The sequence below is a fragment of the Protopterus annectens genome, chromosome 2.part2 (assembly GCF_019279795.1).
Source record: "Protopterus annectens isolate FY-2018-M chromosome 2.part2, PAN1.0, whole genome shotgun sequence".
Classification (NCBI taxonomy): domain Eukaryota; kingdom Metazoa; phylum Chordata; order Ceratodontiformes; family Protopteridae; genus Protopterus; species Protopterus annectens.
This window is the reverse complement of record NC_056730.1, coordinates 809,275,228-809,291,231: the sequence shown is the minus strand read 5'-3', so window position 1 is coordinate 809,291,231 and position 16,004 is coordinate 809,275,228. Positions and strand designations below refer to the sequence as shown.

General features: G+C 41.1%; 1 protein-coding gene across 1 annotated transcript in view; it reads right to left on the bottom strand.

The window, feature by feature from the left end:
• RASA1 (RAS p21 protein activator 1) overlaps window positions 1-16,004 on the bottom strand; it is a 3,076,403-nt gene that overhangs the window by 648,776 nt on the left and 2,411,623 nt on the right. Inside the window, exon 20 of the mRNA XM_044064149.1 lies at window positions 1,765-1,851. Within this exon, the coding sequence (XP_043920084.1) occupies window positions 1,765-1,851 (87 nt within the window). The remainder of the gene's footprint in view (window positions 1-1,764; window positions 1,852-16,004) is intronic.

Genomic DNA, 16,004 nt, shown 5'->3' with positions numbered 1-16,004 from the left:
GCTCACTTCCAGTGGTTAGGGTGTGCTGAAAGTGCTCTAAAGCTTTGGAATCTTGCCATTCATCTAGTCCTTGGCAGGATATTTCCTACATAGCTTAAGTTACTGCTACAGTGACCTAGTGATGAACAGATATATTTTTTAAACTCCTAAAATGGGGACAGTTAACTTAATCAGAAGTTAAGGAGTAAAATTCTACTAAAATGCATAGTTTATATTTGCTTCTGGAAAACTGGAAAGAAACTAGGAAAAATGCTAAGTTTTAATAAAAATTTCCATAAAAGACGAATCTTAGATGGACATAAGAAAATGCAAAATAAAGTCATCGACTCTTCAAGGCAAAATGTAAGGATGCAAAAAAATGCAGTACTAATTCATCAATATGTAAACGATGGAGATGGAAGACACATGAGCTAAAGTTCTTTGACAACGGCTTAACTCATTAAGGCTGACAGGGCTATTGGAGTTGTGCTAATTCTGCTGGTAGTGCCAGCTGTTTGGGCTACAGTGCCTCATACAAGCCAGAAGCACTTTAAAAGTGGCCTATACAAAAGTGCTTTTGTCTCACTGTAGTTGAATCACAATACTGAATCTGCAGTATTCAGTGCAATAACCAAGCACATTAAATGAAAGAAAATCATAGCAAGCTAAAAAAAGAAATGCAAAAACCTGCTTTTCTTTTTCAACTTATTTTTTTTCTCACATTTAATTTTCTTTCAGCCTCATAATGTTATGCAAACGTGATCCAGCCTGCTAGCAGACAGGAATGTCAAAATTATCCGACTATCAATGAGTTAAAGAAGCAAATTAAAAATGCTGAGGAAGTTTCTCAACATTACACTAATCCAAACACAATCCAATCTTTTTTCCTGCACTCAGACTATCAAGCAAGTCAGACATACTACTGACTATTTAAGCTTAAGAAGCATCAGTCATAGTTATGGTCCCCGAAGACAATTACTGGCTGATCAAATTGTTTAGTCATCATCACCTGTGGCTATCAACAAGTCTGTATATTTTTCCTTGGTTCCTTTGTTACTTTACATCTGGTCACACTGACAAACATTTGTTACTATACCCCAATGTCCTGATGAAATTCCCTTTCAGAAGGGAGCTGAAAGATGACCAGAAGATTAGCCATGGTTCTTGTAGCCAAGTAAAGGCTTTGGTTTTCTATACAATGCTCAGATCTTGTAGCAAATGTAACAGGGACACAATCTGGTTGCATCAACTGAAACTCTGAAGCCCTCTTCACAATCTGTTTATGCCCATGGTTTAGCCATCTGACCTCTACCTAATGGCAACCTTTAAGTGGTAAACAACAAATCCTTCACCCAGTGGAGAACATGAATGTGACTGCTTGACCTGTACAAAATTCTACAATGCTAGTCATAAGCAGGCTGCAGACCAATGCCCTGCCCCAACGGATAGACTGTTTCTGTGCCTCTTCCCACCCCCATCTTCTACATTAAATAGTTTAATAACAATTAAATGTTTTTATAAAAGGGACACATCACAATAGAGAACACCTTTACTTTGTTACTCATTGAGTTAATGGATTACAAAGAAATACAAACTCTGAAGACAGGTAGTAACCGTTTGGCCATCACAGTCTATGCATTTCTCTTTTTTCTGGATAAGCTGAATGTGGCGTTTTCTCTTCTAGCCAGAACAAGAACTGCTTCATTTACAAATTGGAAACCAGTGCCTATTCCAAAATAAAAGCGCAATGTTTAGAATCACAAATATATCCACATATCAGCTTACCTAACAACTCTGGTCCTCATGGTTGCATTGTTAGGCCATTTCTGCTGGACAGACTTCTGTAAACAGCCATAAATGTACCTCAATGTCCTGTCATGGTGCAGAAACAATATTCAGAGAATAAGTAATCAAGCAGTACATAGTTTTTGTAAAGATAATTCATCATTTTCTAGTTTACTTCATTGATGAAAGTGCCAACCAAGATAATGATGGTTTCAAAACAGAAGCAGATAAAGTATACCTCCTTTCAATCCAGATCTTTGACAGCATTTCTGTTAATAGATTCATACTTCATGAATATTACTGGTGCTCTTCAAAACAGTTTTACAACAGTCTATATCAGAAAGCAGGACCCCCAACCGCACTCCTAGAATGTTTCTGTCAATTGCAAAGTAACATATACTTGGCCTCATCAATAATATTTCAATAAGAAGACCAAAAAATAAGTCTTGCAAGTAAAATCCCAAAAGGACACAATGGATGGGGGTCAGTCACATGGGATTTTCACAAAAGTATTAGGTGCAGCAGACAACCACCACCAGACTGGCAAACGACTAGCAATTACTCCTCCCCCACCCTCAGTAGATTATCTTACCAATAAATTTTCACACAGGCTCTCTGCTTCTTTTCTCCGGGAGTTTCAAATGCCAACAAATTTCATGTACATCCCATGACAGTGAAAACAAGAACAGCAAAAACTTTTTCAGACATGACTGCAAAACAGACTACTTACCCATACAGTGTTAAAATTGGAATCATCATAATTCTACAGAAGAGAGCCAACAACAAAAATATGAATGTTCATCATATCAAAGGCCCTTCGAGCAGGCCCTCTGAAGTGGATGAGTATAACACTTGGGTTCTCTTACCTGGAACCCTTTCAGACATTAATTTCTTGATTTCAAGCTTCTAGTTTAGAGACACACATCCCCCAGCCATCACATGCTGGGAAGTCCTTCTGCTAATATAAGGAGGTGCGCCTAGTCCCAGGATCATCAGTTCCTGAGCCCCATCACACACAGTGGAGTTGCATTTGTAAGTAAAGGTCCACAAAATTATAAGATGCAACACTCAAATTTAGAGCATCTGCTTCATTTAGCTAAAAGACTCTATCCTAACATGAAGATAGAAGAAAGGGAAAAGATACCCACTGCAGAAGGCCCTCAAAAATAGCAATATATAAGGAGTACTTACATGTACGAGGATCCTTTGCAGTAGTTATACACCTGAGAAGAAGCCAAGCCCATAATCATAAAACCTGCGAAAAACAGAGACAGAAACCAGATGCCATCCGAAAAATTAAGGAGGCAGAATCCTGTAGCACAAATACATCATGAAAGCTCTACTCTTAAGAATATAGTACTAATCAAGACTGCTTAGTGAACATCATCAATGAAGACTATGACTCTGGTGCATATGTTTACCACAGATACAGTGATGAAATGAGCAAAAGCAGCAGCTATGTCCATGGCAGAATTACCACTGACAGTATTTGACAGTGACCTGTTTAACAGCCAGTGATGAAAAATTAAAGTAGCTGATAAATTCAGCAAGATCGGTTTGGAAAATGCAACAGACTCCTTACCTAGAGTGAAGGAGACAGTAAGCAGGTCAGTATTCCTGATCTCAAGCACCCTGAAGAGGGTAAAGCAGCTGCTGATAGAGAACTTTAAAGAAGTTATGAAAGACTCGCTTCCCCTCCTCAAAAGTCTGCTTTGAAAAACACAAGAAGATGGATGGCCTGACAGCTCAGATACTAACTATGGTGAAAATAAGAGCAAATTCTTAGATAGACCTGGTGTATATGAAACACCAGATAGGTTTTCCCTTAAATAAGGGCATGAAGCTTAGAAACCTACATGATAGATATAACATAGCTACCAGAAAGAAAATATTTTAAGAAACTGGTTCAAAAGACAGAGAGGTGAGCATGCCAACCATGTAGCTTTACATAGGTGGACAACATAATACAAACGCACAGTTAAGTATGAATTCAGTCAAGATAAACTAAGTAGCATTAAAAAATATATGTATTCAAGAACTACTTTAATAAACTACATTCTGACATGGCATGCAAGCAGAACTACTAGTAAATCCCAATTTAAAAACAATAATTTTCCTTACTGTATCTAACTCCTTTTTTTTTTCTTCCCTTTCTTACGCTAAACTTTGGGTGATAACATCAGCACAGAACACATCTCAAACTAGCTAGAAGGATAGAAGAGTCCAGACATAATCCCACTACTGTCCGCAACACATTCTGTAGTCTTAACTGCAGGTCCCATTATTCACTTTGACCTGCACTGATACTGCAACTGTAAAGCTGTAAGCACATCACCGACCCTATAATCCTGCTACCCTCCCACCCTCATACTGCTCTAGCCTACCTATTTCACTCAGATACTGAATTATTTCACACCAGTGAACCTAACTGCCTTAGTTTACTTCTCCTGGTTACTTCTGGCTTTCCCCTACCCAGCTTATTGCACCTCTACAGTCATTAAATCCCAACTATCTAGGTCAGTTCACCATAAACTCAAACTTAAACAGTAGCCTCACATTGCTGCTACTCACAGTTTCACTGATGTTTTTACAGTCTGGTTTAGTCCTGTTGTGATCCAACCTGCTACGCTCGGACTCACTCCACTTCCCCTCCCTACCCCCAAATTCCATCCACCTCCACTACTCCTACACTTATACTTAGATAAACTCTACCCTAACATACCTACACCACTCAATCTCCCACCATATTCCCATTACACCAATCATTACCACAAACACCCTCACAAGTCTCTCCCCACCCCACACTATAATCTCCTACCTAATCCACCCTTTTTCATTACACAGTAAGCAGAACACTCCATATCAATTACCAAATATGTACCACTACCCCAAAACAATACTCAGCCACAATAACCACTATTTTAAAAATACTCGCACACACCACCACTTCTACAACTTACCCCAAGAAGTTATAGCTTCATAAGTAGGTACTAGGCTATCGGCCCTAGGGCCTATAAAAGCCTAGCCAAAAAGGTACCTTGGCTTTCGCCACCCAAGAAAATTATTTTCCTGTGCCCCTGTCGATCAGAGCCACAGAGGTGATCCCAAGGGTGAATTTCCTATTTCCCATCCAATCAAGATTTTTCTTGAAGAGTGCTAATGAGGAGCTTTGTTTGATATAGATAGGTAGTTTGTTCCAGAGTATGGAAAGTCTCTGGGACAGGAATCTATCCCTCCAGCATGTTTTGTTTATTGTGGTGACAAGGTTTAGGTCCCTAGAGCATGTAGCTCGGAGGGACTGGGATTTCTTTAAGTGGAGCATGTCCAACAGCTCTGGGGTTGACATAGCTTTGTCCATCAGGCAGAGATCGCCTCTGAGTAGGTGATATGCGATGGAGTAAAGCTAGTGTTTTTTGAGACCGTCTACGTAGGGCATCTGTTTGAGGCCGGTAATCCTCTTTGTGAGGTATTTCTGCGGCCTTTCCAGTTGTTGTAGATGTCTTGTGAAGTACATACCAAAAGGGGAGTTGTACTCTATAATGGGTCTAATGAGTGATGAATACAATGACCTCTTTTTTTCTGGATGACAAACTTGTGATGAGGTGTGCCACGTAGAAGGACTTTCTGACTACTGTGGTGATGTGATTATCAAAGGAGAGACTACTGTCCACCTTTGTCTTAAAGTGGCGATGTGATTATCAAAGGAGAGACGACTGTCCACCTTTGTCCCAAGGTCTCATCACATTTTCGGTGTTAAGTAGACTACCACCTATGTGGTAGCTCATGGGTACAGAGTTTTTACCACAGGGGATGACTATGCACTTTCTGGCATTGAGCTTGAGGCCATGGCTTTGACACCAGGCATCTGTCTCAGTGAGGCCCTTTTGTAGGATGTCCACATCATTAGGAGTTTCAGTTATGGCTCCTAGTTTGCAGTCATCTGCGAACGTTGTTAGCCAAAGACTTTCTGTGTTAGCCTGTATGTCAGAAAAGCAGATACCAAACAGGAGAGGACCCAGGACTGAACCCTGTGGTACTCCACTTATCACTGGTCTGAAGTCGGATTTGGAGTCTGCTCCTTTCACAGTGTGGGTTCTGTCAGTGAGCCAGTTGGCAACCCATCTTGTGACACAGGAATTTATACCTAGTTTAGTGTTTATCTATAATTCCAAAGTGGGGGATGGTGTCAAAAGCCTTGGCGAGATTTAGATAGGCTGTGTGAACCACCTTACCCTAGTCTACGGCTTTGGTGACTGCTTCAAAGAAGTCAATCAGGTTTAGGAGACATGATCTTCCTTTTACAAACCAGCACTGGGTGGGGTCCAGAGTTTGGAGATTACCAATGCTTTGTTTGTAAGTTCCAAGATGATATGTTCCATGGCCTTGCAGACCAGGCTTGTTAGGCTAATGGGGCGGTAGTTCCCGGGGTCTGTGGTGGCTCCCCCTTTGTTGAGTGGTATAACCATTGCTGTGCGCCATTCAGTCGGCCCAAAGCCTGAGGTGAGGCTATGATTGAACATGGTACTTAGGTGAGGTGCCAGTTCATTCCGTAGTTCATGCAGAACGCAGCCTGGGATGTTGTCAGGTCCCATGGATGTTGTCTTCTTGGCTTTGAAGAGTGTAGTTTTTACCTGTGCAGCTGTGATTACAGGAAGTTTGCATTCTTCGGGATACAGAGATGGGCCCTTTAGGGGGTGAGGGTGGGGTAAAGTTAGCACTGAACCTATCTGCCAGGATGTTGGCAATATCAGTTGGTTCGATATATTTAGTGCCATTGTGCTGTAACTCAGAGCAGAACTGAGTGTTGCCATTGAGACTCTTGACATAGCTACAGAATGCTTTGTGGTTGTTTTTAGAATCAGTGGCGATTTTGTTTTCATAACTAGCTTTGGAGGATTTTATGAGGGATCTCAGCTTCTTACTGAGGCTGACCAGGGAGTTCTTCCAGTCATGGGATTTTACTCTTTTTTTGCAACAGTTTCTTTCTTCTGTTGTAGAATTTGTTTATAGCAAGGGACCACCAGATTGGCTTCCTTTTTTTTGGAGGACAGCATATTGGTTCTGTTAGGGATAGTGCGATCCATGCACTCGTAAGTGCTTATAAAGTGCATTTGTGTAGGATTCAGCAGTCGTACCTCTACTGCCCATCTGCATGGGTGTCGTGAAGTTTGCCACTTCTGTCTTAATCAGCATGAAGTTGGCTTTGTAGAAAGTTTTTACAGTGGTTTCCCTAATGGGGGGTGGGGGTGGGGTGGGATGTGGAAGTCTAGGCTGATTAGTTTGTGGTCGGATATGACCAATGAGGAACTGACCTCTGGTGTGGAACACCGGTCGCCCATGTTGGTAATGACCAGGTCTAGGATATTGCTGTGCGGATAAGTTGATCCAAGGTGTTAGAATTTATGAATTCCAGAAAGCGTTGAGCTAAAGAGTTGGTACATGAATGGTTTTCCCAGTTAATGGTGAGGTAGTTGAAATTGTCCATTATTAGGGTGTTGGGGTGTACCCCAATATTTTCCAGTGTATCAAGAAATGAGGAGTGTGAATCCTGGGGTATGGTGGGGGATCTGTAGCAAGTTATAATCTGGATACCGATCCTGACCAGAGTTAGTTGCACTTGGATAATCTCGGATGCATTATGCTGAGCAACTAGCCTGGAGGTGTGGATACCCTTAATGAATATGGACGCGCCTCCACCTTTAGTGTTTCGGTCCAGGTTAGGTGGTCGAAAGTTGTAGCATGAATTACAGTCTGGTAATGCAGGGGTGGTCTCTGGAGCCTTGAACCAGGTCTCTCACTGCACAAATGTCGATGTTCTCCATTTTAAGGAGTGCCTCGAGTGAATGCATTTGAGGTTTAGACTTCCAGCATTGAGTAGCATTACCCTCTGATTTTGCTTGCTTGTACCTGTTACGGTGGTGAATTTGTCATTTGAACCTTGCCTAAAAAAGGCACTATAGGGGTTGGAAGAGCCTTAGCCAGTATCCGGAATCCCAAGGGCGACAAGTGCAGGCCATCTCTGGCAAAGCATTGTGGTCTGTCAATCATGTCATCCCAGGCAGACAGATACTGGATCCCCTTAGAATGACACCAGAAGCTTAGCCAATTGTTGAAGTCAATCATTTTGTCCTTGTACTGTGGTATCATTCTGGGTGATGGCAGGATGCTACTCAGGGCTAGGGTCACACCTGCCTGGGCTACAAGATCGGAGAGCTCCTCCATGTCTCTTTTCATGTAGTCTAGGGAGGTACGTCTCAGGTCATTCACACCAACATGGACAATGACAGAGTCATATTTGTACTTGTTCTGGAGTGACCTGAGTGCATGCATTATGTGGCGGATCCTGGCACCTGACAGGCAGCTGATGTAACTTTCTCCTTGTTTAGCCTGGTGAGTGGAACATCAGTGTGCCTGACTATAGAGTCACCTACGACTAGAGTGTTGGGTACGTTGTTATGCCTTATGGGCTGTGGTTGAGTGGCAAACTGAGTTTGTGGGCTATGTGTCATTTGGGTTGTGTTGGGGTGTGGAGGTTGCATGCATTTCTGCTTTGGAGGTCTCTGTTGCTTGAGCAAATTTTTATTGACAGCCTCTGCGAATGTAGGTATGTGTTTTGTGTTGCTATGTGTGTGTTTTGGTGGTGTAGGTTTTGAGGGACTATGTGATGAGTGCAGTGTGGTGCAAGTATTCACCGTCTCCTCTTGACTGTCTAGTCCAGTCTTGGGTGAAGAGAGCTTTGCTTCCAGTTTGGCTATACAAGTGCATTTCTCACAAGTTGTAGTGTTGGGTGGTAGGAGGAGAGGGTTGTCTGTGTAAATGAGGCAATTGCTGCATTGCCCAAGATGGCCAGATTCATCAGGTAGACAGGGGAAAACACTGGGAGCTGACCCTCAGACATGCCCTACTCATATCCATGCTTCCATCCACCACATTCAACATTATAGGCCACTGAACATCTCCCCTCAGGTGTTCCCATACTATTTACCCTATTACTTAATTCCAACACTCCAGGACTCTGCACAAAACAAACCTCGTCTCATACCTCTCTCAGCCACCCTCTTTAAACAAGCACATTATACTCCTAATTAATCTCCACAATGCAGTGAAATCCACCCCAACCCTGGCCCAACCATCAATCATCTCTATAAATCTCACCATAAAAAATTAACTTTTTATGACCCTCAACATCAGAAGCATAGACAACAAAATATCTCCCCTACAGGCCTGGAGAGATCAGTACAAGCCCAGCATACTAGCCCTCACTGAAACCTGGCTAAAGCCTAACATATCAGACTCTGAATTCTTTCCTCCTAATTACAACTTGCTCAGGTCTGACAGAATCAAAAGGAAAGGTGGAGGCTTAGCATTACTCTACTCTGACAACCTTAACATCACACCATACACAAATGGCACCCCTGCTTTGGCCTCAGCAAAATTTTTGATATCATCCCTACACCTTAAAAATACAAAGAGAATCTGTATAATTTATCTCTACATTTCCCCAGGTAATAGTACCCCCATTTTATAAGACAATCTCATAGACTACCCAAACACTTCAACACAAAACCATCAATTTAGGAGACATGAACATAGACTGGCAAACTATTACACCTCATTTACCCAATAACAGCATCAACCTATATATTTTTTTGCAACTAATCACCAGCCCTACTAAGAACAACAAACAATACACTGAACATTCAACCTTAGAATGGATCCTGGTATCACACCCTGCTAACTTTCCCAATGCTGGTACATACCTAAACACCCTTAGTGACCACCTACCAGTCTTCGCCACTCGAGTCAACACCCACCCTCTAAAATCTCACTCCCTAAAACAAGTTTGTAATCTCCCTAACTTCTCTAAGGACAGGTTTAATGAACTACTACAGGAAATAAACTGGTCTCCACTTAAGGTTTTGCCATTAGACAAGGCTGTACACTACTTTAATAACTGCTTCCTAAAACTACTACATACCCAAGCCCCACTTCACACCAAATAAAATCAAAAACAATCCCATACCCTGGCGAACCAAGGAATGTAAAAACCTAATGAAAAAAAGGACACAGCATGGAATCTATAGAAACAAAGTAACAAAACAAGACCTAATCACTTTTAAGCAGCTACATATCCAAGCTAAAAAAAAAATATTTACCAAAGACAAACCACTATTTTACAGTCACCTACAGCAAAAGCACAAAACTAATCCAAACAAATTCTGGTCCACTATGACAACCCTACTCCACCCCAGATCAAAAAAAGGAAAACAAGATCTCACGTAATGCTCCTCCCTCCCAAATTGCTGAAGACTTTAACATTCACTTGATAAAATCTATAAGAGATCTTACCACTAAATCCTCCAATACCCATCAATCTTCCGCTTTATCTACCCACAATAATTCCCAATGGCCTGACTCAGGCTCTTCTCACCCTTATAACCTCCACTGCACAAAATCACCTTCTGAGAAACATCCCACTTTCACCCTTCAACCAGTGCCTACAAACCTCATAAAAACACTGATATGCAAACGTAAACCCTGCTCTGCCTCTGCTGACAACCTCCCACCAACATACCTAAAACTTGCAGCTGACTCCATGTCAGTATCTTGATCAACCAATCTATATCCGAGTCCAAAGTACCCAGTATCGGGAAAAAGTCCCATATCACCCCTATTCACAAAGATGGTAACCCCACTGAACTTACAAACTTCTGACCCATAGCCATACTTTCCCCCATTGCTAAAATACTGGAAAAATGTATTCATATTCAACTAATGAATTACCTACAGCATTACAGGCTCCTCACAAACACCCAACATGGTTTTCGTCCCGCCCACAGCACAAATAGAACACTCTTATTTCACCGACATAGTAAACAGAGCTAGAGAGTCTAGTTTCTATGTATCAGCACTATTTCTTGATCTCTCAAAGGCATTTGAAACAGTGTCTCACTCTCTAACTCTGAACAAGCTCTCTAACATAGAAATTACCCCACCGATACTAAATTGATTCCACAGCTACTTACACAAATCGGAAAGAATTTGTAAAATGGTCAAATGTGATCTCCCCCTTTCTAGAGAGCCCCACTAGAGTTCCACAGGGATCCATACTAGGGCTCCTTCTTTTCAACAATTTTACAAATTTATCTCCGTACTGCATCTACTTGTGGAACACTAATCCAATATGCTGATGATTCCACAATAATCTGTACCTCTCGCACACTACCTCAGCTTCTCCTCGATACCCAAAGTTTCTCTGCTGTCGAATGCTGGCTTACCACCTGCCAGGTTTTCCTCAACTCCCAAAAAAATAAATTGCTCCTCTTTCAGCCAGAGTGGCACTACTAATTTAAACAACTTCAAAATTCTCTCTGCTGACAAAACAACCACTGAGACTGTCCATCACACTAAATTACTGGGTGTTGTCAGAGATGATAAGCTTTGGTTTGGTTCGATCTTCACATTCAACAAATCTAAAAAGAAAAAGAAAAACACCAGAAGCTTGGCGCACTTTATAAAAACAAGCACACACACACCCACTTCATCTAAAAACCACCCTTGCCAAAACTTTCCTTCTACCCTCCCTGCTTTACGATGCTCCAGTACTTAACGAATCTACAGATCTCCTCTAGATCCAAAATGGAAAAGTGCTATAAAAAAGTGGCCAAGTTTGCCATCAACTCAAACTAGAACCCATCACTGCTTATCACTAAAGAAAACTTAAATGGCCAGAATTCCCCATCTACCTACTATATACCAACACTCCATAACTTGATCTACAAAACCACTCCCTGCTCAGCCCTAAGTAACATCATCACTCCTTAAAACCCAAGCAGGATATATAAACCTTGCCAGACAGCTGGACAAAACCTCTTCTCGCACTGTGTTGCAAAACCATGGAACTCGTTCACACTTACTGTGAGAACTATTCTATTACTAACCTACCTACCTTCAAAACTGTATTGAAGCAACTCATGAATAGGGTTGCCAGCTTTCTTTGTGGCTAAAATTGGACTAAGGTCACACCCCTCGGATCGCCCATTACTCCACCCATTCCCACCCCCTCTCCCATCCATGCTCCACCCATGTTGTGACATCACCATGGCATCAGCTGATGGGAACGCCCTCTTTTTCTGTTACTGATGCCTGCTTTTAGCCGATTTACTATGCCTTTCTGTAAAAAAGTATAGCAAATCAGCCAATTTAACAAACACTGATATTCTGTTTCCTTTTGTGAAACAGAATACTGGAGTTTGTACAGTGTTTTCCTGACTACTAGAGAATTGATTTGATTTATGGATAGTCCAGTACGTCTTCTAAACAGAAATCACAGTCACAGTCCTCTAATACTCTTCCATCTCAATAACCTAGTGAAAAGTTCCAATAAAGGATCTGCCAATGTTCTGACAAGGTTCCCAAGTACCCAGTCAGAATTCCATTTAGTCCTAGAACTTCAGTCTCCCAAGTCAAGACAATTCCAACATCACTCCATCCACAGTAATGAATCCCATCAATCCAGTACTTCCCTTGCCCATGCCTCTATACCCTGCCATCATACCTCTCAACCTCTTAGAGCAAAAAATCTGGAAAAAGCCTAAAAGAATGGGGGGACAAATAGGGACAGATTTTAAATATTGCTCTTACAAACTTAAAATGTTGATAGAATAATAGGTTTTGCATTAGCATGAATTTTCTAAAGGATGTGGAGCCTTAAACTCAAATATCTGTCATTATTTAATGACTTCAATCCTCATCTATTTGCCAGAAAGGTACAGATTTTAGGAGAACACACCAAAAATATGAGGCAAAAAGTTGAGAGGTATGCCTGCCATATTGTCTCCCTCCCCTTATGCCTTTTGGTAAACTGCCAGACAAATAACTCATTCATCACTTCACCTTCTCCATCCTCAGTGACATGTCTCCGTTCCTGAAACAATCCAAAACTGTCCCCTCTCTTTTTTTCCAGCAAAAGAACTAAAAGAAAAAAATGCCCCTTTCACCAGTTTACTTGCAAACATCCTATTGAGTCTTGCCTTTTCCAAGTCTAGCCATTGTATAGTTCTTGTGGTATAGGGTCTGATTCCCTCCACTATCTTTTGCCACACTTACCCAGAAATTTGTTCCAGTTTGCAAAGGACTGTATGTACCCCACTTGGCCTACCTGGTGAACATATGGTGGTATTATTATTATTATTATTAATTATTATGTGTCTTGTCCCTGACTTCCAAATACTTTAACCTTTGGCCATCCTTTCCTCCCGTTTTCCTTTCTTTATAGGACCTTTCCTTTTACCCTAATTTTCCTTAAGATGATCTGCCTATGGACAACTGAACAGCTTTCACGAGTCTCTCTTTAAAATTCATCTATTACACATTGAAATATCTTTGAAATACTGAGAGTTTTGCAGAAATTCCCTAATTTTCCCCCATATTTTTACAATCTCCTTTGAAAAAATACTGACTGTCAGGTTATCTGATTGAAAATTAGTCAATAATGTCAAATATAAGAATCTTGTACAGAAAATGCATGTTGATGCAAAAGTACTACTGACTTTTTTAAGTGAATTAGAGTAATAGGTTCATAGGTAGGTACTAGGCTATCTGCCCAAAGGCATTTATAAGCCTAGCCGGAATGTGTTGCCTTTTGCCACCCCCTTAGATTAGTTCCCTGTGCCTCTGTCCAGCAGAGCCATTGAAGTGATCCCTGGGGTAAACTTTCTGTTTCCCATCCACTCATCAAGGTTTCTCTTGAAGAGGGTTAGCGAGGAGCTCTGCCTAATGTAGACTGGAATCTTGTTTCAGAGCACGGGAAGTCTCTGGGACAGGATTCTATCCCTCCAGCACGTCCTATTTATTGTTGTGGTGAGGTTTAGATCCCTGCAGTGTGTGGTTCAAGGGGATATGGTTTTCTTTAGGTGGAGCATGTCCATCAATTCTGGGTTGGACATGGCCTTGTATGTCAGGCAGAGATCAACTATGAGTAGGTAGTATGCAACCGAGTACAGTTGGAGTTTCTTCAGTCGAGCTGCATAGGGCATCTGCTTGAGGCCAGTGATCCTCTTGGTGAGGTACTTCTGTGGTCTTTCCAGTTGTTATTAATATTTAAAATCTTTTGCTGATAGTGGGCCTTGGTTCATCCCCTCCATTAGTTTCAGCTGCCTAGAATTCTTGACCAAAGTTGATGAGAGGTATACCCATTTATCCTAGCTCTCTCCTGTCTGTTCTAAGTACCTATTCACTTCTCTTACTATATCATACTCTGTCTCCTCAACTACATCTTTTGACCTTTCAAACATTCTTTTCTCTCCCTCTCTCTCTCTCTGTCACACACAGTTAATACTCAATTATTAACCTTACAAAAATTATACTGACCCCTGACTCTCAAACCCTCATCTCCCTGGTCCTGATAAGTACCACAGTTACAATCTTACAGATCCTTCAGAGGCATATACTAACAAAATATCTTTTAGAGTTTCAGACAGCAAAGAATTTTTCTTAGCGGATTATTGTGTCAGTCCCTACTGTCATCCTCTACTAATAGCACAGACTTTCCTTTCCTCAGAGAGTAGCAGGACATTGATCTTATGCACAAAGGCTGTTAAATGAATTACAAAAAAAAAGAGAGAGTAACACACTGCTTATTAACCTTTTATTTTCGTAAGCAGCTCGCAAACTGGTTTTCTTAGAGCACAGTGACACCAACCACTTTTTAATTTGTATAATTGCAAAGGTAATGAAAAAACCTAGGAGAGTTATGCAAAACTTTGTCCCTCCCCCTTCATGATGAAAGTTGACAGCGACCCCTTTTATGGCACTGTCTGTGGGCATCATAGAATTAAGACCCTGCAGAAACAGAATCCACAGAAGTGAGAGTTTAGTAGTTGCAAGTCACACCAAAGTAGAAAGAAATGTGGTGTTTAAATTAAGATGATTTTCCTGTAGCATACTCAGAATGGAGAAACCTGAAACCAGGAGAATTAATTATAATTAATTAGTAATTGTGTAAGTCCTCACCTGACCTAGGCTATCTAATTATTTCCTCCGTAGATGAAAGCTTTTAAGTAGCACACAGTGATACACACACACAGACACACACACACACACACACACACGCACGCACGCACGCACGCACACACACCCCAGTCTTGCCTCTTGCTCTTCATGGAACTGGCTGCCTAGGCTTAGCTAGCTTAAAATTTGCGCACAATTACATTTCCATTCCATGCTGGTGGTGGTGTAATAAACACGCTTGCATGATGATTCTCATAACTTAAAGGAGAAGTCGGCACTAATACCGCAATCAACCTGTGCTGCACTGCTGCCAGCCTGCTGCAGCTGTAAAAGTGGGAGGGCACTTGCTCTCACGGCGTCTGGGCTGGCACAAAACCCAGACTTCACAAATCCGGTTTTGATAATATTTGTTAACTGGACAATTTGTCTGAAAACCAGACAGTCCAGTCAAAAAACGGACAGCTGGCAACCCTACTCATGAACAGTTCTTGGCTGTGCCCTTGTTCTGACCCAGGCTAATCTCTACTGCAGACTAGACCTGACTGCAACTGTCCTTTACTCTAACCTTCTGTACTCCTTTCACTCTGTATCATTTTAATATCACATCTATATCTGTTACTTTAACAATTGCCTTCCACCTCATATCAATGTACCCTCTTACCTGTAACTTGAGACAATTTGTAAATAGCCTACAAAGTCTCATGTTTATTTCTTACCTCTGTATGTATTTGTAACTCTTGCAAATTTTAACTTGTTTGTAATAAAGACTGTACTTATTTGTATGTAATCTGGAGTTTTTCTCCCCAGGCGTCTGCTGAAAATGGGTTTATTCTGACTCAGTAAGATCTTCTCATAAAACAAATGTCAAATAAATAAATATACAAATGTAAACACGCATGCCACAGCAGTCCCACTATATATAAAAAAAAAAATTAGCAAAAAACATGTCAAACTTCAAATTCAAAAATGTTGGTTGCAAACTATATTACTTGCATCACAGAGAACATATTACGTACTGTCACCAAGTAAAACATTAACTTCTTGCCCAAACTTCCAAATCTTAAGTACTGATTTAAGGTATGATGATCTTTCATCGCAACATTATCCTGAATAGCAACTCACTGTGGAACGACAACAGTGACAGGATCATTCTGAACAGCATCCTTAGTTTCAAGACGGTAACACTGGTACCTGGAACGTTTGAACTGTTTCTTTATTGTTAAAATAAT